We start from the raw sequence: 26041 nt of genomic DNA, 5'->3' as shown, positions 1-26041 counted from the left end.
CAAATCATCCCACCCTCTCCCTCTCCCTCAGAGTCCAAAAGTCCGTTCTATACGTCTGTGTCTCTTTTGCTGTCTCGCATACAGGGTCATCATTACCATCTTTCTAAATTCCATATATATGTGTCAGTATACTGTATTGGTGTTTTTCTTTCTGGCCTACTTCACTCTGTATAATCGGCTCCAGTTTCATCCATCTCATTAGAACTGATGCAAATGTATTCTTTTTAATGACAGCTGCTATTTTAATATGATGTATGCAGGTCATTTTTTTGGTCAGGGCTGGGGTTGGGAGAAGACCCTTATCCCACATGAGGTGCTCTGGTGTTTCTAGGCTTATGTCTTTCATTGCTTTTAGAAAATTTCTCAGATATGATTTCTTCAAATATTTCTTCTGTGAAGAGATAAGTCCTATGCCTTTTCTCTCTTTGGACTCTAGTGACATGCATCAGTGATAGTTTGATATTGCCCCAGAATCTGTGATGTCCTGTTCTGATCCCCACCCCCACCGTCTTGCTCTTTGCTTTTGAATATGGTAGTTTCTACTTCCCCATCTTCAAGTCCAGCATTTCCGCGCTTGACTGTGTCAGGTCTACGCAAGAGCCCATGGAAGGAATTCACCTTTGATGTTGTATTTTCATTTCTATACTTTTCTTTTGACCTTTTCCTCTATTTTCCATCTCTCTGCAGCAATCCCCCCTCTGTTCATATGTGTGGTCCTTGTTTTACACTCAACCCTTTAACATATTAGTCACATTTATTTTTAAATTCCAGTGTCACGACTGCAGCATCTGGGTCACTTTGAGTCTAGTTGTATTGACTGCTTTGTCTCTTGCCAATGAATTGATTTTTCACTGCTTTTTTGAATGTCGTCTAAGTATTGGAGAAGGAAATGGCAGCCCACTCCAGTGTTCTTGCCTGGAGACTTCCAGGGACGGGGGAGCCTGGTGGGCTGCCATCTATGGTGTCGCACAGAGTCGGACACGACTGAAGTGACTTAGCAGTAAGTTTTGTCAACTTCAGATGTGTTAATTTGAATGGACACAAGCTGTGTTTCTTCCCGGGAATAGGTGTCAGGTCATCAGTGTGTGGGGACATTTGAATCAACCTGCTCAGATGTTGACCATGGTTTGGGTTTTGGTGTTTTCTGAGGACCTTCCAGGTACCAGTGACTTCAGATTCCTTGTGTGGTTGTCAGCATCTTATGCTTAGGACAGGGGCTGTGGACACAGTGTTTTTGCTCTGCCCTACATTCTTTAGCTGCCCCTGCATGCCTATCACAAGAAGTGACCTCTACATCTGTCTGCCTTTCCCTGCTGGAGACTGATGCTGCTCAGGCAGCTATGCTGGCCAGGCTGGAGCCAGGAGGAAAGTGGGGCTGTCTGGTCTTGGCCCAGGGTCAACCCTGGCAGGCCCTGTGTGCCTGGGCCTGAGGGGTGAGGCTTTCTCAGATCTGCCTCCTCTCCCTGGGATGGCCAGACTCCCCTTTGTGTGTGTGGTGGGTTTGTGTGAGCCTTCTGGTCTCCCTGTGTGGTCATCCTTTAGGCACCAGGTCAGAGCTGGGTCTGGGCCTGTTTCCCACCCGCCACTCAGAGGTAGGGGAAGTCCTTCCCCTCCCCCAAAGTGAGTCTCGAATGGCTGATGTGGGGACATACCTGTTAGGTAAAAGACGACCAGGACACCAAAAGAGTGTCTAACAAGCTTTTAATGGGGAAGCGCTCCCGGGCGGGGTTCCCGGACCCAAACGAGGCAGGTCGAGGAAGTCCGCGCCTGGACTCTGCTGGGGGGTGGTTTATATGCATTCGTTGTGGGGGATGGTCAGGCTAGATCGCCCAAAAAAAGTACGGTTAATGGACGGCGGTTCGGACAGGTCGCCAGGCCGAGGCTCGCGGGCTCACAGGTCCTTCTACGTGGTTGGGGTGGGGTGGCTTTAGCTGGCGAAGTGTGCTGTCATTGGTACCGGGGATCTGGGAGGCTCCTTCCGTTAGGGACCTCCCCCGCCAGCGGGAGAGAGGAGGGGCAGCCCATCATGACCCCGGGGTCCGGCCTTACAATACCTTCCCCACCCTCCACCCACCGAGGACCCTCCACCTTCAGCTGAGCTGTCAAGAGGGCTCTTTGAGGAGAGTCCTCTGTACTTATGATTTGTATACACTTTCAAGAAGAAAACTTCAAAATATGTGAAGATAAAACAGGGGGTCAGGGTGCGTTGAGTACAATGGTTTATTTGTATTTGGCTCACATAGGGTGTGGTTTCCTGCTGGAGACAGAGAAGGACCCTGGGAACCAGGGCTTCCTCTGGGTAGGGGTGGATGCACCAGTTCACAGAAGGGTCCAGATCATCCTGCCACGTTCTCACCCAGGTTCAGAGGTTGGTCGATCATGCTTCTCATCTGCCACATTCAGAACCTGGAGGCCCACTGAGGACTCATGTTGGGAGGGGTGCAGGAGTGACCCCGTCTGCATTGGGAGCAGCTGGGAGGAGGCTCGTGATCACAAGCAGGAAGGGGTGCTACAGGAGATGGGTCTGTAGACGAGGGTGGGGCGAGAGGGCTGGTAGCACCCGGAGGACTGGCAGGAGGGGGCCACCAGCACGGCCGGCCTGTAGCTCACGGGCAGGCACGCAGAGGACTGGCAGGAAGGAGTCACACACAGGGTGGGCTTGTAGGTCACTGGCAGACATATGGCTGGCCTGTAACTCACGGGCACGCAGGTCGCCTGGCAGGGGCTGGACGTGCTGCAGGTTGGTTGGCAGAGGCTGGACGTGAAACAGGACGTGTGGCAGGGACTGGGCGTGCTGCAGGATGGCTGGCAGGAGCTGGGCACGCAGGCAGCCTGGAAGCCTGAGGAGCAGCTGGTGTGGCACATGGTGGCGTGGGGCTGGGTGGTGTTGGGAGGAGAGCTGGTGATATCTGCAGGCTGCCTCTCTTGGCAGCTTTTATACCCAGGCTGTGGGCGTCCCAGCAACATAGAAGCGCAACTGTTGACTTCCTTGTGGTTGTTGCCACTGTGTTTCCCCAACATCTTATTATCCTGGGGCACGCTTTTCTGGGCTGTTCTCCTCCATAAATTAGTTTGGCTTTGAGGCCAGTTCCTTCCTCTAAACAGGATATTCTAGTTTGCCTTTCCATGGGATTCATGGTGTTTCTCCAGGTTATCATTGTGCACGGAGCACCCCCAGATTGACTAAAAGTACTGTATCCTTTTACTCCTTTTAATCTCATGCTGTCAGTGAAGACTTTGAGGCCATCATATATTTTGAGCTTTTACTTTGCACGTGAAAATGAAAGTGAAGTCGCTCATTCATGTCCTACTCTTTGTGACCCCATGGACTGTAGCCTACCAGGCTCCTCAGTCCATGGAATTTTTCAGGCAAGAGTACTGGAGTGGGTTGCCATTTCCTTCTTCAGGGGATCTTCCCAACCCAGGGATCTAACCCGGGTCTCCCTCACTGCAGATGCTTTACCGTCTGAGCCACCAGGGAAGCCCTCAAGCTTTTTTACTTTGCATAGGAAAACATTGAAGCAGGAGCCTGCAAACTTCAGTCTCTGGGGAAAATCTGTTTTGTTGCCTGTTTGTGAATGAAGTTCTTTGGTGCACAGCCACACACATGCATTTAGTGTATCTAAGGCTGCTTTTCCCTACAATGTTGAGTTGTTGTGAGTGAAACCACATAGCTACAAAGCCTGAGATGCTTGCTCTCTGCCCTTTACAGGAAGTTTGTCAACTCCTGCCTTATTGTAATCATGCAAGAACTGATTTGCTCAGGCAGCAGATAATTCTGTGTGCTGGGGTAGAAACGTCCAGCTTCATGAGCCCTCCAGGGCAATGGATAAATGAGTGAATGAAAAATCAATGCATGGAATCATTCTGAGGGGTGGGGGCTGAGGCCCAGAAAAGAAAGCAGGTTCAGTGGAGAAGTGAGTGCTGGTGGGTGATCTGGGGGCCTCTGGGAGGAGGTGATGCTGAGCTGACAGTGGGTGCAGTGAAAGGTCAGGGGTGGTGGGTGCTCCAGGCATAGGCAGCAAGAAGGGGGTGTGAGGACCTTGCTGCAGAAACAGAAATATTCCAGGAGCAGTGGGAAATCCCAGAGTGTGGGGTGTCAGAGAACCAGTGTAGGGGGACAGACTCAGATCATAGAGCCTGAGGACCAGTCAGCACAACCTGGGCTATGCAAGAAGAAAGAGTCAGTGAACTTGAAGACATGTCAGTAGAAAGTATCCAATCTGAAGAAGAAGGACAAAGATAAGAAAAATGAAGAGGGTTTTTGAGACCATATCAGAAAGGCTAACATGCAAGTAATTTCAACCCCAGAAGAAGAAAAGAATGACACTGAAGCCTAAGGATGTTTTGAAGAAATAAGGGACAAAACCCCCAAATCTGATTAGGAAAATTCCAATTTACAGATCCAAGAATCATACACCACACCTAAATCCCACTCCATTAGGAGCAATGTAAAGACCACAGATTACAGAGTGAGACCGAGCAGCTTCAGTGCATTACAGGACCTTCCAGGTCTTCCTGACTGGATATCTGTGTTGTTGGCCCCTTGAATGGTGACAGGGTTGATAACTGATTGGTTATGAGAAAGTCCATGTTAAATGCTTAGCTCAGCCCTGGCATGAACTGGAACCTGGTTGTTATGATTATGGCAATAACGTGGCCACAGCCCCCAGTGAGGAGCCCCACCCCGAGGGAGAACCTTCTGGATCACAAATCAAATGGAGGTGCTGGTGCAACAAGTGTGATTGTGCTCATGTGGACAGAGGACAGGGTGGTTAAATTGCGGGAAGACCTTGAAAATCACCATGTGGGGGACCAGTCCTGGCCTGACGGCCCTTCCCCATCCAACCCAGGCTCTGATTTCAGAAATCCCAGGGCCACTGGGTCACTGTCAGCCTCCAGCTGAGGGAGCTTCCTGAACTGAGTCACAGCAGCTGGAGGCTCCAGGAAGAGACCCTCGGGGGGAGGAGGAGGAAAAACAGCAGGCAGCCACGAAGAAGATACCTGGTGCCTCATTGCCAGGATGCCTCAGCCTGGGTATAAGGGGCACCCTGGGAAGGAAGCCTCCAGACCAGACCTGTCCTCTGTCCCGACCCCACCCAGCCCCAAACCATCATGTGTGACACCAGCTGCCCTGTGAGCTGTCAGCCAGTCTGCTGTGCACCCAGCCCCTGCCAGGACGTTTGCTCTGTGCCCAGCCCCTGCCAGGCATCCTGCTGTGTGCCTTTGAGCTGCAAGCCTGTCCTGTATGTCCCCATGCATGGCAAGCACATCATGTGTGTGATCCCCTCCTGCCAGCCTTCTGGGTGCTGCCAGCCCTGCCCTGCTCTGGTCTGCAGACCTGATCCTTGCAGCACCCCTTCCTGCTTCTGAGCCCATGACCTGCAGGACCCCTCCCCTGTGTGTGGGATCAGAAGCACTGGGCTCTCTGACCTCCCACGAGGCGGCCCACACATCATCCTTCTCACACCTCCCAGACCCAATTAGATTGCGTGGCAGCAAGGCCGCCTGGTCCCAACCAGCTAGGCTGAGGGACTCACCCATCAGTGTCCCCCGGCCACTGCCCGGGTCATCCCCATGGTGCCCGCACTGGCTGGTTCAGGCTCAGAGGCCTCCAGCATCACAGGTCTAATAAACATCAGAGTGCGATGTTCACTGAGTCATCCAGGTCGGGATGTGCTTGATTAGTTTGTCTTCCACACCCACACCTGGGGGGACATATGGGGTGGCCGGACACTGGGTTGGAGCCATCCCAGAGGGCAGATGGGCCATCTGTGGAATTAGGGAGGCAGCCAGGACCGCACCCCTGCTGGCACACCACATGGGGAGGGGCGTTCGGCTCCATGTTCCGGAACAGCGCTGAGAAGGAAGGAAGGTTCCCAGAGGTCTCAGTGACTATATGGCTCCCTGGTTTAGGGTGAGGAGAAGGTGCTGGGCGGTCAGGGCCACGGCGTCTCCCTCGGTGGCCCACCAGAGGGTGGGCGCTGAGCCTCTCGGATGCACTGGTGTCTGTGTCACACCGACAGAGTTCACCAGTGAAGCTGTCCGGGCCTCTTTTTGATGGAATTTTATTTTTTTTTAATATTCAACTTTTAAATAATTATAGATTTCCAGGAAGTTGCCAGAAAGAAAGTACAGGGAGTTCCTGTATACTTTGACCCAGTTTCCCTCGAAGATAGCGTCTTGGGTAACAAGCACAGAGCACGACCGGGAAGCTAACAGCCCACAGATCTCATCCAGAGCGCGTCGATTTTACGTGTGTGTGTAGCTCCATGCAGCGTCTTCGTGTTTGTTATTCACACAGACACCACCACAGTGAGAGGCAGGACTGCACCATCACCACAAGGCTCCTTCCTCTACCCCAATACAGCCACATCCACCCACACTCGCGTCCCTAACCCTTGGCTACCACTAATCTCTTCTGTATCTCTACTCTTTTGCTGAACTGAGAATGTTATTAAAGGGTATTATTTATTGTTGTTATTTAGTCGCTAAGTCATGTCCAGCTCTTTGTCTGGACTGCGGCATGCCAGGCTCCTCTGTCCTCTACTATCTCCTGGAGTTTGCTCAAATTCATATGCATTGAGTCAGTGATGCTACCTAACCATCTTATCCTCTGCCACCACCTTCTCTTCCTGGTGTCAGTCTTTCCCAGCATCAGGGTCTTTTCCAGTGAGTCAGTTCTTCGCATCAGGTAGCCAAAGTATTGGAGTTTCAGCTTCAACATCAGTCCTTCCAATGAATATTCAGGACTGATCTCCTTTAGGATGGACTCGTTTGATCTCTTTGTTGTCCAAGGGACTCTCAAGAGTCTTCTCCAGCACCACAGTTCAAAAGCATCAATTCTTCGGCACTCTGCCTTTTGTATGGTCCAGTTCTCATGTCGTACTTGACTACTGGGAAGATCATAGCTTTGACCATATGGACTTTTGTGGGCAAGGTGATGTCTTTGCTTTTTAATACACTGTCTAGGTTTGTCACAGCTTTTCTCCCAAGGACCAAGTGTCTTTTAATTTTGTGTCTGCAGTCACTGTCCACAGTGATTTTGGAGCCCGAGAAAGTAAAATCTGTCATTGCTTCTACTTTTCCCCTGTTTATTTGCATGGAAGTGACAGGACCGAATGCCATGATCTTAGTTTTTTGAATGCTGAGTTTTAAGCCAGCTTTTTCGCTCTCCTTTTTCACCTTCATCAAGAGGCTCTTTAGTTCCTCTTCACTTTCTGCAATTAGACTGGTATTGTATGCATATCTGAGGTTGTTGATATTTCTCCTGGAAATCTTGATACCAGCTTGTGATTCAACCAGCCAGGCATTTCACATGATGTACTCTGCATATAAGTTAAATAATCAGGGTGACAATATACAGCCTTGTGATATTTCTTGCCCAATTTTGAACCAGTCAGGTGTTCCATGTTGGGTTCAAAATATTACCTCTTAATCTGCATACAGGTTTCTTAGCAGGCAGGTAAGGTGATCTGGTCATCTCTAAGAATTTTCCACAGTTTGTTGGGAACTACACAATCAAAGTCTTTAGCATAGTCAATGAAGCAGAAGTAGATGTTTTTCTGGAATTTCCTTGCTTTCTCTATGATCCAATGAATGTTAGCAATTTGGTCTCAGGTTCCTCCGCCTTTTCTAAATCTACCTTGTACATCTGGAAGTTCTTGTTCAAGTACCGCTGAAGCCTAGCTTGAAGGATTTTGGGCATAACCTTACTAGCATATGAAATGAGTGCAATTGTACAGTAGTTGGAACATTTTTTGGCATCTTACAAAATGTCAGTTTTTGAGACTGACTTTATTCACTCCACACAACTCCCTTGAGATCCACTCAGGCTGTGGTGTCAATAATTTGCTCCTTTTTACTACAGAGTAAGACTCTAAGGTGTATATTTTTCTCAGTTTGCTAACCATTCAGCTATCAATGGGCAGGTGGGTTATGGAAAGTTTTTTAACTATGAATCCAATTTCTCTGATTGATATAGGGCTATTCAGTTTATATATTTCTTCTTGAGTGATTTTTGATAGTTTGTGTCTTCTAAGGAATTAATCTGTTTCAGTTAGTTTGTCAAATTTATGGGCATAAAGTGACTCAATGTTCCCTAATATACTTCTAACATCTGTAGGATCTCTAGTGATGTCACAGCTCTCATTCTTGATATTGGTGATTAGGATCTTCTCTGTTTGGCTTGCTAGTCAGTGTGGATAAAGATTATTCAATTTTATCCATTTTCACAAGGAAACGGCTTTTGGCTTATTTGATTTTCTCTTTTATTTTTCTGTTTTCCATTCCATTGATTTTCTACTCTGATCTTTGGTTTTGTTTTTCTCTTTTGAATTTAATTTGCCTTCTAGTTTCTTAAGGTGGAAGCCAAGGTCATTCATTTGAGAGTTTTCTTCTTCTCTAACAAGGACATTCAGTGCTACAAATGCCCCACTCAACATCACTTTAGCAACAGCCCACAAATTTTTATATGTTGTATTTTCACTTTTATACACATCAAAATATTTCCTGATTTCCTTTTTTCTTCATTTCCTGATGTATGTTTTATTTAGAAGTCTATTTCATTTCTAAGTAGTTGGGGATTTTACAAGATCTTTCTGTTCCTGGGTTTCTAATTTAATCCCAATGTGGTCATAAAATACCTGTTTTGTGATTCAAATCTTTTCAGATTTGCAGAGACTGGCTTTATAGCCCCCATATGGTCTATCTTAACAAATGTGAACTTTCTTGATACATGTTTTGCTTTGATTGAAAATGAAAGGTTTTTGTTGGGGTGGAGTGTTTTTTCAATGTCAAATAGTTCACTGGTTAATATGTTCATGTTCAGTCGCTAAGTCATGTCTGACTCTTTGCAATCCCTTGGACTGTAGACCACCAGTCTCCTCTGTCCATGGGATTTCCCAGGCAAGAATACTGGAGTGTTTTGCCATTTCTTTCTCCAGGGGATCTTCCTGACCCAGGGATTGAACCCATGTCTACCTGTGTCTCCTGCATTGCAAGCAGATTCTTCACCCCTGAGCCACTCAGTAATCTATATCCTTCCTGACCTTCTGTCTCCATGTTTTATAACTTATTGAGAGAGGATTATTGAAATCTCAAACTGTAAGAGTAAATTTGTTTCTCATTGCAGGTCGATCAGTATTTGCTTCATACATTTTGAAGGTCTACTATTAGGTGCATCAATATTTAGGAGTGAGTGACTATTTTACTTTATGAAAGGATCCTCTCCATCCCTGGCAATAGTCTTTGATCTGGAAACTATATTTTATGGTATTGATAAAACTGCCCCAGCTTTCTTTTATTAATCTTAACATGATATATCTCTTTCCAACTTTTTACTTTTAACCCATTTTCATTTTGTATTTAAAGTGCATTTCTCATAGTCAGCATAAAGTTAGGTCAACCTCAGTCAACCAGTCTCCATCTTAATTGGAGCATGCAGACAACCTATGTTTAGTGTGATAATGCTATTTGTCCCATGCTCTTCCACCCCTTTTCCTCATTTTATGCTTTCTTTTTGGATTCACTGATTCTGTTTATGATTTCATATTATTTCCTTTGTTGGCTTATTAGCACAAGTCTTTGTTTTGTATCTTAGGACACTAAGATCTTTCCAGGAGCCAGGAAAAGGTGATGTCCACAAGAAATGAGTAGATGAATTCATTACAGATTTAGACTGAGATGCATGCAAATTGAGGTGAAAATTTTGCCGAAATTCCTCAGAATAGATTGAAGTAATTTAAAGGCAAACAGAGACTGGTGTGGGGCTTCAGTGGTGACTCAGTGGTAAAGACTTCATCTGCCATGCAGGAGACACAGAAGACATGGGTTTGATCCCTGGGTCAGAAACATCCCCTGGAGGGAGGGCATGGCATCCCGCTCCAGTATTCTTGCCTGGAGAATCCCATGGACAGAGGAGCCTGGCGGGCCACAGTCTATGGGGTTCCAAAGAGCTGGACATGACTGAAATGACTGACACACATGTGTGCAGAGGCTGGTGTGAATTTTTCATGTAAGGTGCAGTTCTGGTGCTGGGCCATCGCTTAATCACTCATTCCTCCATCCCGCCCTCCCCCTCCTCTTGTCTCCCTCCCTCCCTCCCCTCTTTCTGCACTGAAATGAGGCTGCAGGAGTCATTTTGGGTTCTCCAAGAAGCCAATGCCAGCATGTGATAGACTCGCTAGAAGTTTATTTTGGGGATACCTGTGGGAAGAGTAAGAGGAGCGGAATGGGGAAGGGCTTTGGCATGCCCAGGTTGACCAGACTCCCCTGCCTGGGGAGCAGGAAGGAAGGAGGGCCCGGTGGGCAGCGCCTTGGCTCTCCCCTCGGCTCTGAGAATGCCTCAGCAGGTGGACGTATAGTCGGAGCATGAAGCCTCTGTCCCGCTGGCCCAATCGTATGCTGGGAGCAGCCTGGCATGGATGCTGGGGTCAAAGCAAGGATGGCAGCTGGGACCCCATGGTGGGTTCTTGTGAGGGGATCTGAGTGGAGCCTTCAGGATGGACACAGTGCGCCTTTGATAAGCAGCATTCAGAGCTGAGGAAACACTATTCACTGTCCTCTGGACCTCACCGGGGAGGGCTGCAAGTGCCACGGAGGACAGGCGGAATGTGGCTGGGTTGCAGAGCGGCAGGCCTCCAAGGCCTCGTGATTGACCTCAGGGTGCGCAGCCACCCCTCGGCTTTGTGGGGGAGGCCTGGACAGCGCAGCCTCGGCCTGAAGCACAGGGTGGCCGCGCCCTGTCTTGCCAGGTCCCAACTCCGGGGCCTTCCTGGTTCTCTTCTCCCAGGAAGGGTCATGTGAGGTTCTGTTTGGAGTGCTGAGGGTGGTGTGCACCTCTCCCCGGAGCCCCTGCCCCCACCACACTCAGATCAGGAGAGGACATGGGATGAGGAAGCATGTAAAGTGAAGAAGCCGAGTTTATCAAGCTAGGCCGGCAGGTCCTGCGGAGGAGAGTCTGGGAGGCGAGGGGGCGGGACCTGGAAGAAGGGCGGGGCCTGGAGGAGGGGCGGGGCCCAGAGAACCAGACCCACTGTGATGACTCAGCCTGGGTTTAGGCTCTAGGATGACCTTGGCAGCAACTGCTGAGAAGACCCTGGAGGATGAGGAGTCCCTGTCATTCCTGGTGACACAGAGGAGACGGCCCGTGGGTGTCCTTTCTGGGGTTAAAGTCCTGGGGGAGGTTAAGGGCTAATATCTCTGAGCTGAGCCTCTCTGTTGAGGGACCCTGGAGCCTGGCTGGCCCTGAGGGGACATGGCAGTCAAATCAGCAGCAGGGCTCCGGGGCCGAGGCAGGGACACAGCAGGCTGGGCGGGAGCATGCGGGCCGGCAGAGCAGGGACACGGAGGAGGCCGGGCGGCAGCAGCTGGGCTGGCAGGTGGAGGCGGGCACATAGCAGGCAGGGCGGCACACGGGGTGGCAGAGGAGGGACACAGAGGAGGCCGGGCGGCAGCAGCTGGGCTGGCAGGTGGAGGTGGGCACGTAGCAGGCGGGGCGGCACACAGGGCGGCAGAGGAGGGACACGGAGGAGGAGGGTCTGCAGCAGGATGAGGGGGCTGAGCAGGGGGAAGCCTCACAGCACACGGGCCTGCAGCAGACAGGTGTACAGCAGACAGGTGTGCAGCAGACAGGCCTGCAGCAGACGGGCTCACAGCAGGCCTGCTGGCAGGGGGGGGAGGTGCAGCAGGAGGGCTGGCAGCTGGACTGCTGGCAACATGAGGAGGTTGAGCAGGGGGAGGTCTCACAGCAGACAGGCCTGCAGCAGACAGGTGTGCAGCAGACAGGTGTATAACAGACGGGCCTGCAGCAGACGGGCTCACAGCAGACAGGCCTGCAGCAGACGGGCTCACAGCAGTCTTGCTGGCAGGGGGAGGAAGTGCGGCAGGAGGGCTGGCAGCTAGACTGCTGGCAGCACAAGGCCGGGCAGGAGCTGCTGCAGGCTGGCTGGCAGCAGGGGCGGGACTCGCAGCTCACTGGGGCGCAGAGGCGGGTCAGGCGGGGGGCCGGGGTGCAGCAGCTGGGGGCACAGCAGGGGGGCTCGCAGCAGCTCTCTGGACAGTCGTCCACCTGCCAGGAGGAGCCAGTGCAGGAGTCACAGGATCCAGGCAGGCAGATCCGGCTGCTGTAGCTCAGGTCGCTGGAGCAAGCAGACAGGTTAGAGAAGGCCATGGTGGAGCTGGAGGAGGTATGTGTGTGTGAGTGAGTATGTGTTGTGAGGTGTTCAGACTACTGGCTTATATACCCCTCCTGGGTATGTGTGTTGTCCCAACAGAGGCTTCCACGCCTGCTCTTCCTGGTTGGTATGGTGCCCTGTGAGGACTCTCATTTGGGTCAACTCCACTATCATGAGATGTCCTTGCTCAGCTCATAAAACTTGGGGTCACTGCTGGCAGGCAGCCAGATTCTGGCCTGAGACTGGCTCTACAGGACACCTGGAGGAAACATGTAGGCTTCCCATGGCTGACTCCTTGGCCTCTCCCAAGCAGGTCATATGCGTGGACACCTTGTGAGAGCTCCAGGCCCATGAGGACACGCACTGTGTGGGCCCAGTCTGTGTGTGTAGGGCCTCACCTGGCTTACCTGGCCTGGCCTGTGATTGGGGAGAAGAGGACAGAGGTATCTGTTTGGGGGAAAAGGCAACAGGAGAGGACAGTGCCTTACTGGCGGGCTCTGTGAACTTCTGTGGTCCCCATGTCAGCAAGGAAGATGGCGCTTGAGAACAGGAGAGGATCTTCCCTCCCCTAGGTAAGAGATAGACTGTTCCTGTAATGCTGGGCCTCCCTGGCGCATTAGGATGACCAGATCCAAGGACTGAACTTTGAGTGCTAAACCAAGTCCCGCAGAGCCCATGGTAAGTTGTCCTGAGAGGCAGGTCTTGGATCAGGATTTAATCCTGAGACAGGCATGGGTGAAAGTGGTATGGAGAAACTGAAGAACAATCTGTCACTGATGTAATTTCAATAAAAATCCAAAGGGAATCTTTTTTTGTGTACAAATTGACAATATTGAACTGCCAGAAAATATTTGCAATTTGCATGATAGATGAAAAGTTAATGTGAAAATTTTAAAGTGATTAAACCAAAACAATATAAGATATAAAATAATCGAACAAAATTAAAAACACTTTTCAATAATCATATGAAAAACTACCTGATATCAATAATGAAATTTTCCCAAATTAAAACATAAATGTCCCACCTGTAAGATGAACCAAGATTTACAAAGCTGATCATTTCCAGTGCTGCTGTGCATGGGGGCTCACTCTTAGACCAGGCATGCTTTTTTTCACATAATATGAAATTTACTATTTCCTCCATTTTGAAGTGTACAATTCAGTGATGTTTAGTACAGTCGCATGTGCAGCCATGACCACCACCCAGTTCTAGAACATTTTTCATCACTCCAAAAGGATATCCTGTACTATTAAGCAGTCCCTTCCAGCCCCTGTCAATCACTAATCTGCTCTCTGTCTCTACAACGTTGCTTATTCTGCACATTTCATGTAAATGGACTCATAGAATATGTACCTTTTTTGTTGACTTTTTTCACTCAGCATGTTTTCAAGGGTTATCCACATTGTAGCACATGTCACTGCTTCATTTCTTTTAGGGATAATATTCCATTATATGGATAGACCACATTTTATTTATCCATTCATCAGTTGATGGACATTTCAGTCATTTCCACCTTTTGGTTAATGTGGCTAAGGCTGCTTTGAACATTTTGTTTTTGTTTGAACATTGCTTTTTAGTTTCTTGGGTGTATACCTAGGGGTGAAATTTCTGGGTCATATGATGGCTCTCTGTTAAGTTTTTCACTCAGGTGCAACACTTTATGTTCCTACTAGTAGTTTCCACATACTTGCCAACACTTGTTATTTTCTGTTTTTTTTTTTTTTCTTTAAACTATAGCCACCTTAGTGAGTTGGAAATGGCATCTCCTTTTGATTTTGATTTGCATTTCTCTAATGACCACTGATACTGGGCTTCCTTTCATGGGCTTGTTGGCTGTTGGCTGTTGGTATATCTTCTTTAGAGAGGTGTCTATCAAAGTGCTTTGAAAGAAAGAAAGAAAAGAAAGTGAAGTCGCTCAGTTGTGTCCGACTCTCTGTGACCCCGTGGACTGTAGCCCACCAGGCTCCTCTGTCCATGGAATTTTTCAGGCAAAAGTACTGGAGTGGGTTGCCATTCCCTTTCCCAGGGGATTTCCCTAACCCAGGGACCACTTTTAATTGGATTGTCTTTTTGTTATTGAGTTGTAGTTCTTTATGTTTCCTGAATGTTAGACCCTTATCAGAATTATGATTTGCAAATACTTTCTTCCATTCTGTGGGCTACCTTTTCGCTTTCTTGATGGTATCCATCAATATATACAACTTTTTAATTTTGATGAAGTTGAACTTATTTTTTCAAATTTGTTGCTTGTGCTTTTGGTGTCATATCTAAGAAATTGTTGCCAAATCTAAGGTCATGCAGATTTATCTTTATGTTTTCTTCTAAAAGTTGTAAGTTTTAGCTCTTACAATTAGATCTTTGAGGCATTTTGAGTTGTTTTTTGTATATGGTGTATGATAGGGATCAACTTCATTCTTTTGCCTGTAACTATTAGTTGTCCCAGCACCATTTATTGAAGAGACTATTCTTTCCCCATTGAATGGTCTTGATACTCTTGTTAAAATCAGCAGACCATAGATATATGGTCTTATTCCATTGATCTATTATGGCTATCCTTGTATCAGTACCACTATTTAGAAGACTGTAGCTCTGTGCTAAGTTTTCTTTCTTTCTTTCTAATTTGGGTATCTTTTGTTTCTTTTTCTTGCCTAATTTCTCTGACTAGAACTTCCAGGACAACCTTGACTATAAGTGGTGAAAGTGGACATCATTGTCTTTTTCCTGATTGTAGGGAGAAGTTTTCAGTATTTTACCATTGAGCGTGTTGACGACTGTGGGTTTTTCAAAATGACCTCTGTTATACAGTTGAGGAAATTCTCTGTACTCTTAGTTTTCTCAGTGTTCTAGCTTGAAAGAGTGTTGTCTCTTTTTCAAATTCTTTTCCTGTGTCAATTGAGATGATCATATGGGATTCCCTCCCCCCCCTTTATTTTATTAATGTGGAGCATTACATGACTGGTTTTCACATGGTGAATCACTCTCGCATTCTTTCGATTAATCCCACTTGGTTGTGGTGTATATCCACAATGTGGACATCCTTTTAATACGCTGCTGGATTTTGTTTGATTATATTTTGCTGAGGATTAAAAAAAATCTGTATCTGGGGGTCTCGCCTGCGCCCGCACATTGAACACACCTGCGTGCCCCTGGAAGGTGCGCGTCCGCGAACCCTGGCGCCGGCTCCACGCCCCCTCCCCCCGTAATTTATTTATTTCCTCGCCTCAACCGTCAGTCAGTCTCGCACTTCTCTCCCGAGAACCATCGCGCAGGCCGGGCCTAGCAGGGAACAAACGAGGCCCCTGAGAGCTCCATCTAGTTCTCCGGATAACATCCCACAGCAGAATTCGGAGTCAGCAATGGCTAAACCCCAGGTGGTTGTAGCTCCTGTATTAATGTCTAAGCTGTCTGTAAACGCTCCTGAATTCTACCCATCAAGTTATTCTTCTAATTATACGGAATCCTATGAGGACGGCTGTGAGGATTATCCTACTTTATCAGAATATGTTCAGGATTTTTTGAATCATCTTACAGAACAGCCTGGCAGTTTTGAAACTGAAATTGGACAGTTTGCAGAGACCCTGAATGGCTGGGTTACAACAGATGATGCTTTGCAAGAACTTGTGGAACTCATCTATCAACAGGCCACATCTATCCCCAATTTCTCTTACATGGGAGCGCGCCTCTGTAACTACCCGTCCCATCATCTGACAATTAGCCCACAGAGTGGCAACTTCCGCCAATTGCTACTTCAAAGATGTCGGACTGAATATGAAGTTAAAGATCAAGCTGCAAAAGGGGATGAGGTGACTCGAAAACGATTCCATGCATTTGTGCTCTTCCTGGGAGAACTTTATCTTAACCTGGAGATCAGAGGGACAAATGGACAGGTTACAAGGGCAGACATTCTTCAGGTCGGTCTTCCGGAGTTGCTGAATGCCCTCTTCTCTAATCCTATGGATGACAACTTAATTTGTGCAGTAAAATTACTGAAGTTGACAGGGTCAGTTTTAGAAGATGCCTGGAAAGAAAAAGGAAAGACTGACATGGAAGAAATTATTCAGAGAATTGAAAATGTTGTCCTAGATGCAAATTGCAGCAGAGATGTAAAACAGATGCTTTTGAAGCTTGTAGAACTCAGGTCAAGTAACTGGGGTAGAGTCCATGCTGCATCACCATACAGGGAAGCAACACCTGAAAATGATCCTAATTATTTTATGAATGAGCCAACATTTTATACATCTGATGGTATTCCTTTCACTGCAGCTGATCCAGATTACCAAGAGAAATATCAAGAGTTACTTGAAAGAGAAGACTTTTTTCCAGATTTTGAAGAAAATGGAACAGATTTATCAGGGGGTGGTGATCAGTACTTGGATGATATTGATGATGAGATGGACCCAGAGACAGAAGAAGCTTATGAAAAGTTTTGTTTGGAATCAGAGCGTAAGCGAAAAGAGTGAAGTTAAATTTCAGTGTATCCATTTTATAAAGCAGTTTAGGTTATGGTGATTTAGCAGAACACAGGAAAGCAAGAAAATGTGTCACACTTATACCAAATTAAGGATGTTGAGTTATGTTACTAATGTATGCAACTTTAATTTTGTTTAACACTCTCTGCCAAAATAAACTTTATTCCCTATAACCTAAAATGTGTATATATGTATAATAGTTTATTATGTACAGTTAATTCCACTGTTTTGGCTGCAATAAAATCGATTTTGAAAAAAATGAAAAATGTTGAAAGTAAATTTTGCTAGCTGGTTAGTAGCTTATCCTTTAAATTCTACTTTTCTTGAGGGAAAAATTCTTAGTCTGAAAATACATATAACTGCAAAATGTAGCATCCTTTCTTAGATATGAGTATTACAGCTTTCACTTAGTTTTACATTTAGTCTCAATGAATTGAGTTTCAAGTATGAATCACAGTCACAAGTATCTTTAGGACTTGAAGTCTTAGAAATGTCATTAACAACTGATTTACATGTCCAGATGCTATTTGATACCAAGGGCTTTTAAAATGGCATTTTTAAAAAAAGTAAGAACTCCCAACTAAACAACCAAGATCTTCACTGAGGATTTGTTGCAGTTCTAGAATTTTTTTTTAACCTAACTTCATTACTCTAAAAACCTAGAATATTATTCTGCTTCATTTATATGGCTTTCTCATTTTTGTTTTATAGCATAAGTTGCATTGACTTTTTACTAGAGAATTTTACTAGATCTTTGTCACTCAAGTTTTCATCTGCTTTATAATCAATGAACCTTGAACCACTTTTCTAATACTTTTACTATAACGTGGTACCACCTCAGCCCTACCTTAGTAATATTTTTACCTATGTCAAAAATCTTTTTCCAGCTAACTAAAACTTATGTACAAAAAGATTGCCTGTAAATATGCATGTAAATAGTTCTGTTAATAACCCACTGTTTTACATTTGGTACATCTGTGTCTGCTAATTCAATTAGCTTTCTCACTTTTTGGCTTGTTTGGTCTGGATTAAAATTAGACTTTAAAAATAAAATTTAAATAGTTTTGTTTCCTCTAAAAAAAAAATCTGTATCTGTAAAGAATTTCAGTCTGTAGTTTTCTTTTTTCCTTTTCTTAGTCTTTGTGTGACTTTGACATCAGGATGGTGCTGACCTCATAGAATTGGTTAGAAAGTGCTCCCATATCTTCTGTTTTGGAAAGAGTTGAGAGAGACTGGTAGCGATTGTTCTATAAATGTTTAGTAGAATTCAGCATTGAGCTGGTCCTGAGCTTTTCTTTTTGGTGAAGTTTTCGATTAGTGATTTAGTCTTGTCACTTGAGTTATATCTTGCCTATTTCTTTTTGAGTCAGTTCACTCCCTTTAGAGCCAAAGATACAAATAGAATGAAAGTGAAAGGATGGGGAAAATTTCATGAAAATAATAACCAAGAGAGAGATGGATAGCAATAATAAAATTAGACAAAATGAACTTTGAGTCAAAAATTGTAGTAAGGGCAAATAAGGAAATTAAATATTGATAAAAATGTTGCTCTGTCAAGAAGATATAACAATCATAAGCCTATATGGTCCTAGCAATAGACTTAAACTATATAAAGTGAAATAGACAGAATGAGGAGAGAATTAGTATTTTTTTAAAAATAATTAGTTATTTCCATTACTAAACGATGAAATAGAACAACTAGATCAAGTTTGGTAATGAAATAGAGGCCTTGAAGGACACTATAAACCAGCCAGACTAGCATTCATACAAAACACTCAACAATAGGGTACACGTTGTTTTTTCAGGTACACATGGGACATTCTCCACATTAGACCGTGTGTTAAGCCATAAGACAAATCTCAATAAATTTCAAAAGATTGAAATCATTAAGAATATCTTCTCTGACCACAATGGAAAGAAACTAGGAATCAAGTAACAAAAGGAAAACTAGAAAATTCACAGATAAATGGAAATAAAAACAGTACAGTCTTAAACAACCAATGGCTTAAGAAAGAATCAAAAGGTAAGTTAGCAAATACTTTTCAGGTGAATGTAAATGAAAACACAGCAAGCCAATACTTACAGGATACAGCAAAAACGATGCTGAGGGGAAAATTTATACCTACTAACAATTACATTAAAAAAGAAGAAAAATCTCAGGTTAAGAATCTAACTTTACTCTTCAAGGAGTTAGAAGAAGAAGAACAAACCAAACCCATAGCTAGCAGAAGGAAGGAAATAAAGATGAGAACTCAGATGAAAGAAATAGAAACTTAAAAAAATAGAGATAGTCAATGAACCTAAAAGTTAGTTCTTTGAAAAGAGCAGCACAATCAACAAACATTTAGCTAGACTGACTAAGAAAAAAGGAAAAGTCTCAAGTTACTACAATCAGATATAAAAATGGGGACATCACTACTGACATAAACAAAAAGGATTATACAGGAGTACTATGAACAACTATTGCTAAAAAATTAGATCACCTAGAAAAATGGAAAATCTCATAAACACAAACTACCAAAACTGACAATTTTCCTGATGTTCTTTATTTCTTATATTGTTTCAAGTTTGTGTTTGGTGCCTTTTATCTCAGTCTGAATTATCATATCTTGTAGGGCATGTCTAATAACTATGGACTCTCAGTTTTTATTTACCTGGAAATGTCTTTTTTTTCCTCTATCATTTTTGAGGGGTAATTTTGCTGGATGTAAACTTCTTGGTTGACAGTGTTTTCTTTCAGCACTTTAAAAGTCATCTCTCTGCCTCTAGTCTCACAGTTTCTAATAATGAATCAGGTGTTAACTCTCTTCTTGCTGCTTGTAAGATCCTATCATTGTCTTTGGATAATTTAACTGGACCGTGTTTCAGTGTATACTCCTTTGAGTTTATTCTACTTGGAGATCACTGAGCACCTTGGACATGTAGATTCGCATGTTTCCTCAAATTTGGGGAGTTTTTGGCCATTATTTCTTCAAATAATTTTTTCTGCTCCTTTCTCTTCTCTCTTCCTGGAACTCCTATTAAGTGTATGCTGGTACACTTGATGCTGTCCCACAGGTCTCTTGAGTTCTCTTCATTTATCTTCATTCTTTTTTCCCATCTACTCTTCAAGCTGGAGTCTTTCAACTGACTTATTTTCACATTTACTAAATCTTCTGCCTCCTCAAATATGCTATTGAGCCCCTTCAGTGAAATCTTCATTTTGGTTTTTATACATTTCAACTCTAGAAATTCTTTTTGGTGCTTTTTTAAAAAAATGTAATTTCTGTCTCTATATTGCTGTTCTATTTCACGAGACTTAAACTTTGTTCATGGTTTCCTTGAACTACTTGAGTACATTAAAAGTTGATTGAAGACTTTGTCTAGTAATTTCAATTCCTGGGCTCCTTCAGGGACATTTTCTACTAATTGCTTTTTTTTTTTTTTTTGAGTGTCAATGAGCCATACTTTTTCTCTACATACTGCACAATTTTTGATGGAAATGGGGGATCTTGAATATGATAATGCAATAATTCTGAACATCAGGTTTTCCTCCTGTAGTTTGTGGTTGCTGATTGTTGTGACTGACTTATTGTTGTCATTTTGTTTGATGACTCGTCTGAACTTGTTTTGGAATGACTGTACTCTTTCTAATGTTCCATTAGCTTAGTGGTCAGGTAGTGGTTTGACAGAAAGTTCCTTAAACACTGGAGCCGAAAATATTTTTTCCAGTCTTTGTATTTGTACTCTGTTTGTGAGTCAGGGAATGCTTTCAGACCTCAGCTGGGCAGTTTACAACTCTGCCTTCACCTCCACTTCCTCCTTGCTCAGACCTGGAGGTGGGGCCAGAGGTGAATGCAAATAGCCTTCTCAGGTGCTCTCTGAGCTTGTGTCTCCTCATGAGTATGCTCAGACTCTTCTTGCCCTCAGGAGGCTGTGGTAGACCTGAAAGTCGCGTTCCGCAATGCATCTCACTTCACAGATCTTTGTCTTAGGCTCTTTGGGGTATCTCGTTTGTCACAACTGATATTTTCCCCCTGGCACAGCAGCCAGCTGATTTGACAAACACTGTCTGCCTCCAGAGAGTTCTGAGTTATGAGAAATGGAGGCAAGTCCTTAGTGTGAGTCCTTCCAGAAGCCACCAACAGGTTAAAACAGACAACCACACTTCTTTCGGAATTAGCTCTGCTTGCTCCCTTCAGCACCAGGAACCTCACTGGCACACAGGCGGCTGTCTTCAAGACTGCTGCTGAGCTGGGGGCCAGGGGTGGGGGAGTGGAGTGATGGTGGTGGTGCTGGTGGGGTGAGGCTCTGCTAAAATGCCACCAAGCTCTCCTACCTGCCTCAGTTGCCTGTTTCTTCGTGGAGCCTTTTCCTGCTTCCTGGTTGTTGTAAAACTTTTACCATTTCCAGAGTTCAGATGTGGCTGATTCTGAGAGTTTTGCCAGTTTCTTCGGTGTTTCTGTGGGGAGTGAGCCCTTAGAGTTCTCTAGTCCCTGTCTTTCCTGACATCACTCTTACACACACAATTTTGAAAAGTCCCTTTTAGGGTATTTGTCAATGTCATCCAGAATCTAAAATCGGCAAACCCTTTAATGGGGCAATCCCATGTCTGGGAATTTAAGCGCTGTGTGCACTAGTGCCATGGGTGTGTGCTGAGGACTTGTCTAGTGGTGACGTTTGTAATAGTCAGAAGTAGGGAGACTTTGAGGCTTCCCAGGTGGTAAAGAATCCACCCGCCAATGCAGGAAACGCAAGATATGCAGGTTTGGTCCCTGGGTTGGGAAGATCCCCTGGAGTAGGAAATAGCAACCCAGTCCAGGATTCTTGCCTGGAAAATTCCATGGACAGAGGAGTCTGGTGGGCTACAGTCCATGGGGTCGCAAAGAGTCAGACACGACTGAGTGAGCACACACAGGGAGACTTTTAAGTGTGTGTCCACCTAGTGCTAATAAATCAATAATGGTGGACCCACACTTTGGGATGCTCTGTGTTCAGGCAAAAGAAACCATGATAAGCTTTTTCTTTTCATTTTTACATTTAACTACATACATGTTCCATGCTCTTTATTCTCAAAATACTATTTGCCTAAATCTTTGTTTAAATTTTTAATTGAAGAGTAATTGCTTTACAGTATTGTATTGGTTTCTGCCATACATGAACATGAATCGGCCATAGGTATACATATGTCCCCTCCCTCTTGAACCTCCCTTCCACATAAGTTTTTCCTTATCAAGTTGGCAAAGATAGATAAGCGTGTGCCCCTGTGCTGTGAATCTACACTGTTGTTAAGGAGTAAAGACCTAGAACCCTTTGGGGACAACGAGGTGATTGTCTTGTCATCGTGTCTGCGCCTCTGCTCAGGACTTCAACTCCAGGAGTCTGTTCTCTGATGCTTGGTCGTGTGTGACACCAAATATGGCTCCATTGGACACGTGTGTTCCCATGTGTCTCCTGCCCATAATCAGACAGGTGCTCACACTGTTCAGGGCTTTGTCCATCGTCACCGCCCGAGGTCTAGCCTTTCCCATCAGCTCTCCACCAGCCCAGCCTGGCAGGCAGCGGGGAGGGGGTGCTCCAGAGGCTGCAGTTTGTCTGCTTTCGGCTTCCCAGCAACTGGCACATGCTGGAGCCCGGGGCCTCCCAGCATCTGTGAGTGGGTGAGTGAGTCCTCTTGGGAGGGTGGGTGTCTGGATGCTGGGCCCGCCAATTGCCACAGTCACCCCATGTCCCCCTCCCAGCGCTGCTGGGTCCTGGTGGTCCCTGGGACTGGAGAGGCTGCCTCTACCACAGGGAGTTGGGGGGGGGTGTCTTTGATCTGAGCCCAGGTGGTACCTACAGGGCTTGCCCAAGAGCAAAGCTTCAGGAGCGCAGCAGGGCTAGGGTGATGCCTGGACAGCTGAACAGTGGCACAAGGCAGACTGGTGTCAGGTGCAGGAGCCCCTCAGGTTCCCCAGATGTGATGATGTAAAGGAGGGCTAGGCCTCATACCCACCCCTCCTGCCCCAGGTGTCAGCATGGAGACCCAATGAGGGCAGCAGAAATTTTATTGGTGCTCAGAGATGCAGAGCAACACTGCTCAGGTCAGGATCAAGGTCAGCAGGGCCCAGGATGACCAGGCATTAAGGAAGCAGGTATGGAATAGCCAGGGCACTCATGGGCCAAAGTCAGGAGAGGAGTTCCCTGAGCAGGTCAGGCCCGCAGAGCTTGGCCAGGGCTGGGGTGCAGTGGGGTCTGGTCTTTTCCGTGTGCTGAGCCAGACTTGGGGAGAACAGGCCAAGCAAGCCAGGGGGGTCAGGGAGCTCAAGTGTGTCTGATGGAGGGCAGGATCCCTGGAACCTGCTGGCTCCAAGGGGACGTGGGGTCCGAGACTCAGGCGGGGACTCAGCAGGCTGGGCTGGAGCATGAGGGTTGGCAGAGGAGGGACACGGAGGTGGCCGGGTGGCAGCAGCTGGGCTGGCAGGAGGAGGTGGGCACACAGCAGGCAGGGCGGCACACGGGACGGCAGAGGAGGGACACGGAGGAGGAGGGTCTACAGCAGGATGAGGGGGCTGGGCAGGGGGAGGCCTCACAGCACACGGGCCTGCAGCAGACAGGTGTGCAGCAGACAAGCCTGCAGCACACAGGTGCGCAAGAGACTGGCTTGCAGCAGACAGGCCTGCAGCAGACAGGTGTGCAGCAGACAAGCCTGCAGCAGACGGGCTCACAGCAGGCCTGCTGGCAGGGGGAGGAGCTGCTGCAGGCTGGCTGGCAGCAGGGGCTGGACTCGCAGTTCACTGGAGCACAGATGAGGGTCAGGCGTGGGGCTGGGGCACAGCAGCTGGGGGCACAGCAGGTGGGCTCGCAGCAGGTCTCCTGGCAATCGTCCACCTGCCAGGAGGAGCCGATGCAGGCACTGGGTGAGCTGACCTGGTTGCCACAGCTGAGGTCGCTGGAGCAGGCAGACAAGGTGGATGCAGCAACAACGCAAGTCCTGGAACAGCAGGTGTCGGCCATGCTGGGGGTTTGTGCTGAGAGGTGTTCCAGTTGGGGGTGTGATTGGTGGGTGAGTGAGGTGCTGTGGGCACTGGGGCTTTTATATCCCTCCCTGGGATGCTCTGCCTCACCTGAGGCTCAACAGACCTTCTTTTTCCTCGTTACTGCTAAGAGGATGTTCCCAGATGAGGTTATTAGTTTATTTACTGTGAGATGTTTATCCCACCGTCCTTGAGCCTTCTGATGACTGGAGGTGTTTTTGTGTCTTAAAAACAAGCATTGAGATGCAGACTCTCTGGGTGTGTCTGTAGAGCCTTGACTGCTCTCTCCACCTCTTTGTGTTTCTTTGATATGAATTCTGGTCCCAGGATGTTTTGTGCCTACAGATGCTCCACACATGTTGCAGACCCTCTTGTGTTGAACAACAGGTATCCTGGTGGGAGGGTACCCTCTTACCCTCTCCATCTGCAGACCTGGAGGCAGGGTGTCCACGGCTCATCCCTATATGCGTCTTTTCCAGTGCTCATCTGAAACACTGTTTTTAGTTCTATTTATCTCACAGTTTCTTATATGCATATTATGTTATATCTGAGTTTTCACATTTAGATATGATCTGATTTCCTATTGTAGAAGGAAGGCTTTCTCTTGTTTTCCATCAGCCCCAAGAAAACTCCCTCTCTGCATAGTCAGAAGGCAGTGAAACCCCAATATTTGGTTAAACTCATGGTCAAAATCTGTATTATTATTAGTATTTTAGTTGAACATTGTCCATAGCCAAGTCTGTGTAGTGAAACGAGATTTAACTTCCTTATTTATACATGTTTTGTTTTTGCTTGTGTTTTTCATTTCTTAGAGTTAACAATTGCATCTTGGGTTTATTTGCTTATCTTTCTGGGGTTGTTCAGTTGCCAAGTCATGACTGACTCTTTGAGATCCCATGGACTTCAGCATACCAGGCTTCCCTGATCTTCACCATCCCCTGGAGTTTGCTCAAATTCATGTCCAATGAGTTGGTGATGCTATCCAACCATCTCATCCTCTGCCACCCCCTTCTCCTTTTTTTGCCCGCAGTCTTTACCATCATCAAGGTCTTTTCCAAGGAGTCAACTCTTCACATCAGGTGGCCAAAGTATTGGTGTTTCAGCTTCAGCATCAGTCCTTCCAATGAATATTCAGGGTTGATTTCCTTTAGGATTGACTAGTTTGATCTTGCAGGCAGCCCAAGGGACTCTCAGGAGTCTTCTCCAACACCACAATTTGAAAGTATTGATTCTTCTGTGTACCTATCAATAAACCATTCCCAGGTTCTCTAATTCATCCCATGCTCATTCAAGAGGTTCCAACATAACAGGGAATCTATTGGCTTCATTTATTTTTGGAAATCCATTTTCCGGAGCCCTCTGTATTTGTGGGTCTATACCTATTGGCCGATATATGACAAACCTAGACAGCACGTTAAAAAGCAGAGACATTACATTGCTTTGCCAACAAAGGTCCATCTAGTCAAAGCTACGGTTTTTCCAGTAGTCATGTATGGATGTGAGAGTTGGATCATAATGAAAGCTGAGCACTAAAGAATTGATGCTTTTAAACTTTAATGTTGGAAAAGACTCTTGAGAGTCCCTTGGACTGCAAGGAGATCAAACCAGTCAATCCTAAAGGAGATCAGTCCTGAATATTCTTTGGAAGGACTGATGCTGAAGCTGAAACTCCAATACTGTGGCCACCTGATGGGAAGAGCTGACTCATTGGAAAAGACCCTGATGCTAGGAAAGATTGAAGGCAGGAGGAGAAGGGGATGACAGAGGATGAGATGGCTGGATGACATCACCAACACAATGGACATGAGCTTGAGCAAGCTCCAGGAATTGGTGATGGACAGGGAAGCCTGGTGTGTTGCACTCCATGGAGTCGCAAAGTCGTACACGAGTGAGTGAGTGAACTAAACCGATCCGTTGGCTCTTCTCTCAGCCAGATGTGCAGGTATCATTCAAGGATCTCTCTTCACTATTGTCTTTAGATTTTCCTCCTCTCTCTCTTGGGTCTCTTATTTCCCCAATGCGGTGTCATTTTCTTTCTGAGTTGATGCCCTTATTTGGGTGGAGCACACCCTCAAGTGGTTTTCTGAAAACAGGTTTATGGGAGATTAATTTTTGAGTCTAGCATAACTAAAAAATGCCTTATTCTGCCCTTACACTTGACTGATAGTTTAGCTTGGGATGGTCCTCTGGATTGGGAAACTTTTCCTCCAGTATATTTTTTGAAGGTGGAGAACATTCCCAGAATTCTAGCTGTCCCCCTGTGCTGTTTCTCAGTTAACTCACTTCTCCCTAGGAGGAGTCACATTTCCACCTTCTCCCATTGATTAGTTTCATCTGTTCTCTCTACTTTTTTGTTCATTATTTTACTCAACAAACATCAGAAATAAGCACCCATGTGGC

The 26041-nt window shown here is 46.1% G+C and overlaps 5 protein-coding genes and 1 pseudogene across 7 annotated transcripts in view; 3 read left to right on the top strand and 3 right to left on the bottom strand.

The window, feature by feature from the left end:
* Positions 1 to 26041, top strand: part of TSPEAR (thrombospondin type laminin G domain and EAR repeats) — a 170857-nt gene that overhangs the window by 38618 nt on the left and 106198 nt on the right. The window contains exon 1 of one of the 3 annotated variants that reach the window (XM_069566452.1): positions 11043 to 11149. The exons of the other annotated variants lie outside the window; for them this stretch is intronic. The gene's annotated coding sequence lies outside the window, so the exon portion shown is untranslated. Of the gene's footprint in view, positions 1 to 11042; positions 11150 to 26041 lie in introns of those variants that run through there. 3 annotated transcript variants of the gene reach the window in all.
* LOC138430372 (keratin-associated protein 12-2) lies at positions 2491 to 2865 on the bottom strand. Its single transcript, XM_069572559.1, has one exon. The coding sequence runs from the start codon at positions 2863 to 2865 to the stop codon at positions 2491 to 2493; it is 375 nt and encodes a 124-aa protein (XP_069428660.1).
* Positions 5116 to 5373, top strand: LOC138430356 (keratin-associated protein 12-1-like). Its single transcript, XM_069572545.1, has one exon. The coding sequence runs from the start codon at positions 5116 to 5118 to the stop codon at positions 5371 to 5373; it is 258 nt and encodes an 85-aa protein (XP_069428646.1).
* Positions 11270 to 12172, bottom strand: LOC138427149 (keratin-associated protein 10-8-like). Its single transcript, XM_069566466.1, has one exon. It carries the CDS (start codon positions 12170 to 12172, stop codon positions 11270 to 11272), a length of 903 nt encoding a protein of 300 aa, XP_069422567.1.
* LOC138425302 (polyadenylate-binding protein-interacting protein 1 pseudogene) lies at positions 15415 to 18922 on the top strand (annotated as a pseudogene).
* On the bottom strand, positions 23010 to 23621 carry LOC138427191 (keratin-associated protein 10-8). Its single transcript, XM_069566555.1, has one exon. The coding sequence runs from the start codon at positions 23619 to 23621 to the stop codon at positions 23010 to 23012; it is 612 nt and encodes a 203-aa protein (XP_069422656.1).

The sequence above is a fragment of the Ovis canadensis genome, chromosome 1, assembly GCF_042477335.2.
Source record: "Ovis canadensis isolate MfBH-ARS-UI-01 breed Bighorn chromosome 1, ARS-UI_OviCan_v2, whole genome shotgun sequence".
Taxonomy (NCBI): domain Eukaryota; kingdom Metazoa; phylum Chordata; class Mammalia; order Artiodactyla; family Bovidae; genus Ovis; species Ovis canadensis.
Note: the sequence above shows the minus strand (reverse complement) of the source record. Positions and strands in the feature narration are given on the sequence as shown.

Coding starts and splice junctions, on each gene's coding strand:
- LOC138430372 (XM_069572559.1), bottom strand. CDS start 2,865: ATGTGCCACACCAGCTGCTCCTCAGGCTTCCAGGCTGCCTGCGTGCCC.
- LOC138430356 (XM_069572545.1), top strand. CDS start 5,116: ATGTGTGACACCAGCTGCCCTGTGAGCTGTCAGCCAGTCTGCTGTGCA.
- LOC138427149 (XM_069566466.1), bottom strand. CDS start 12,172: ATGGCCTTCTCTAACCTGTCTGCTTGCTCCAGCGACCTGAGCTACAGC.
- LOC138427191 (XM_069566555.1), bottom strand. CDS start 23,621: ATGGCCGACACCTGCTGTTCCAGGACTTGCGTTGTTGCTGCATCCACC.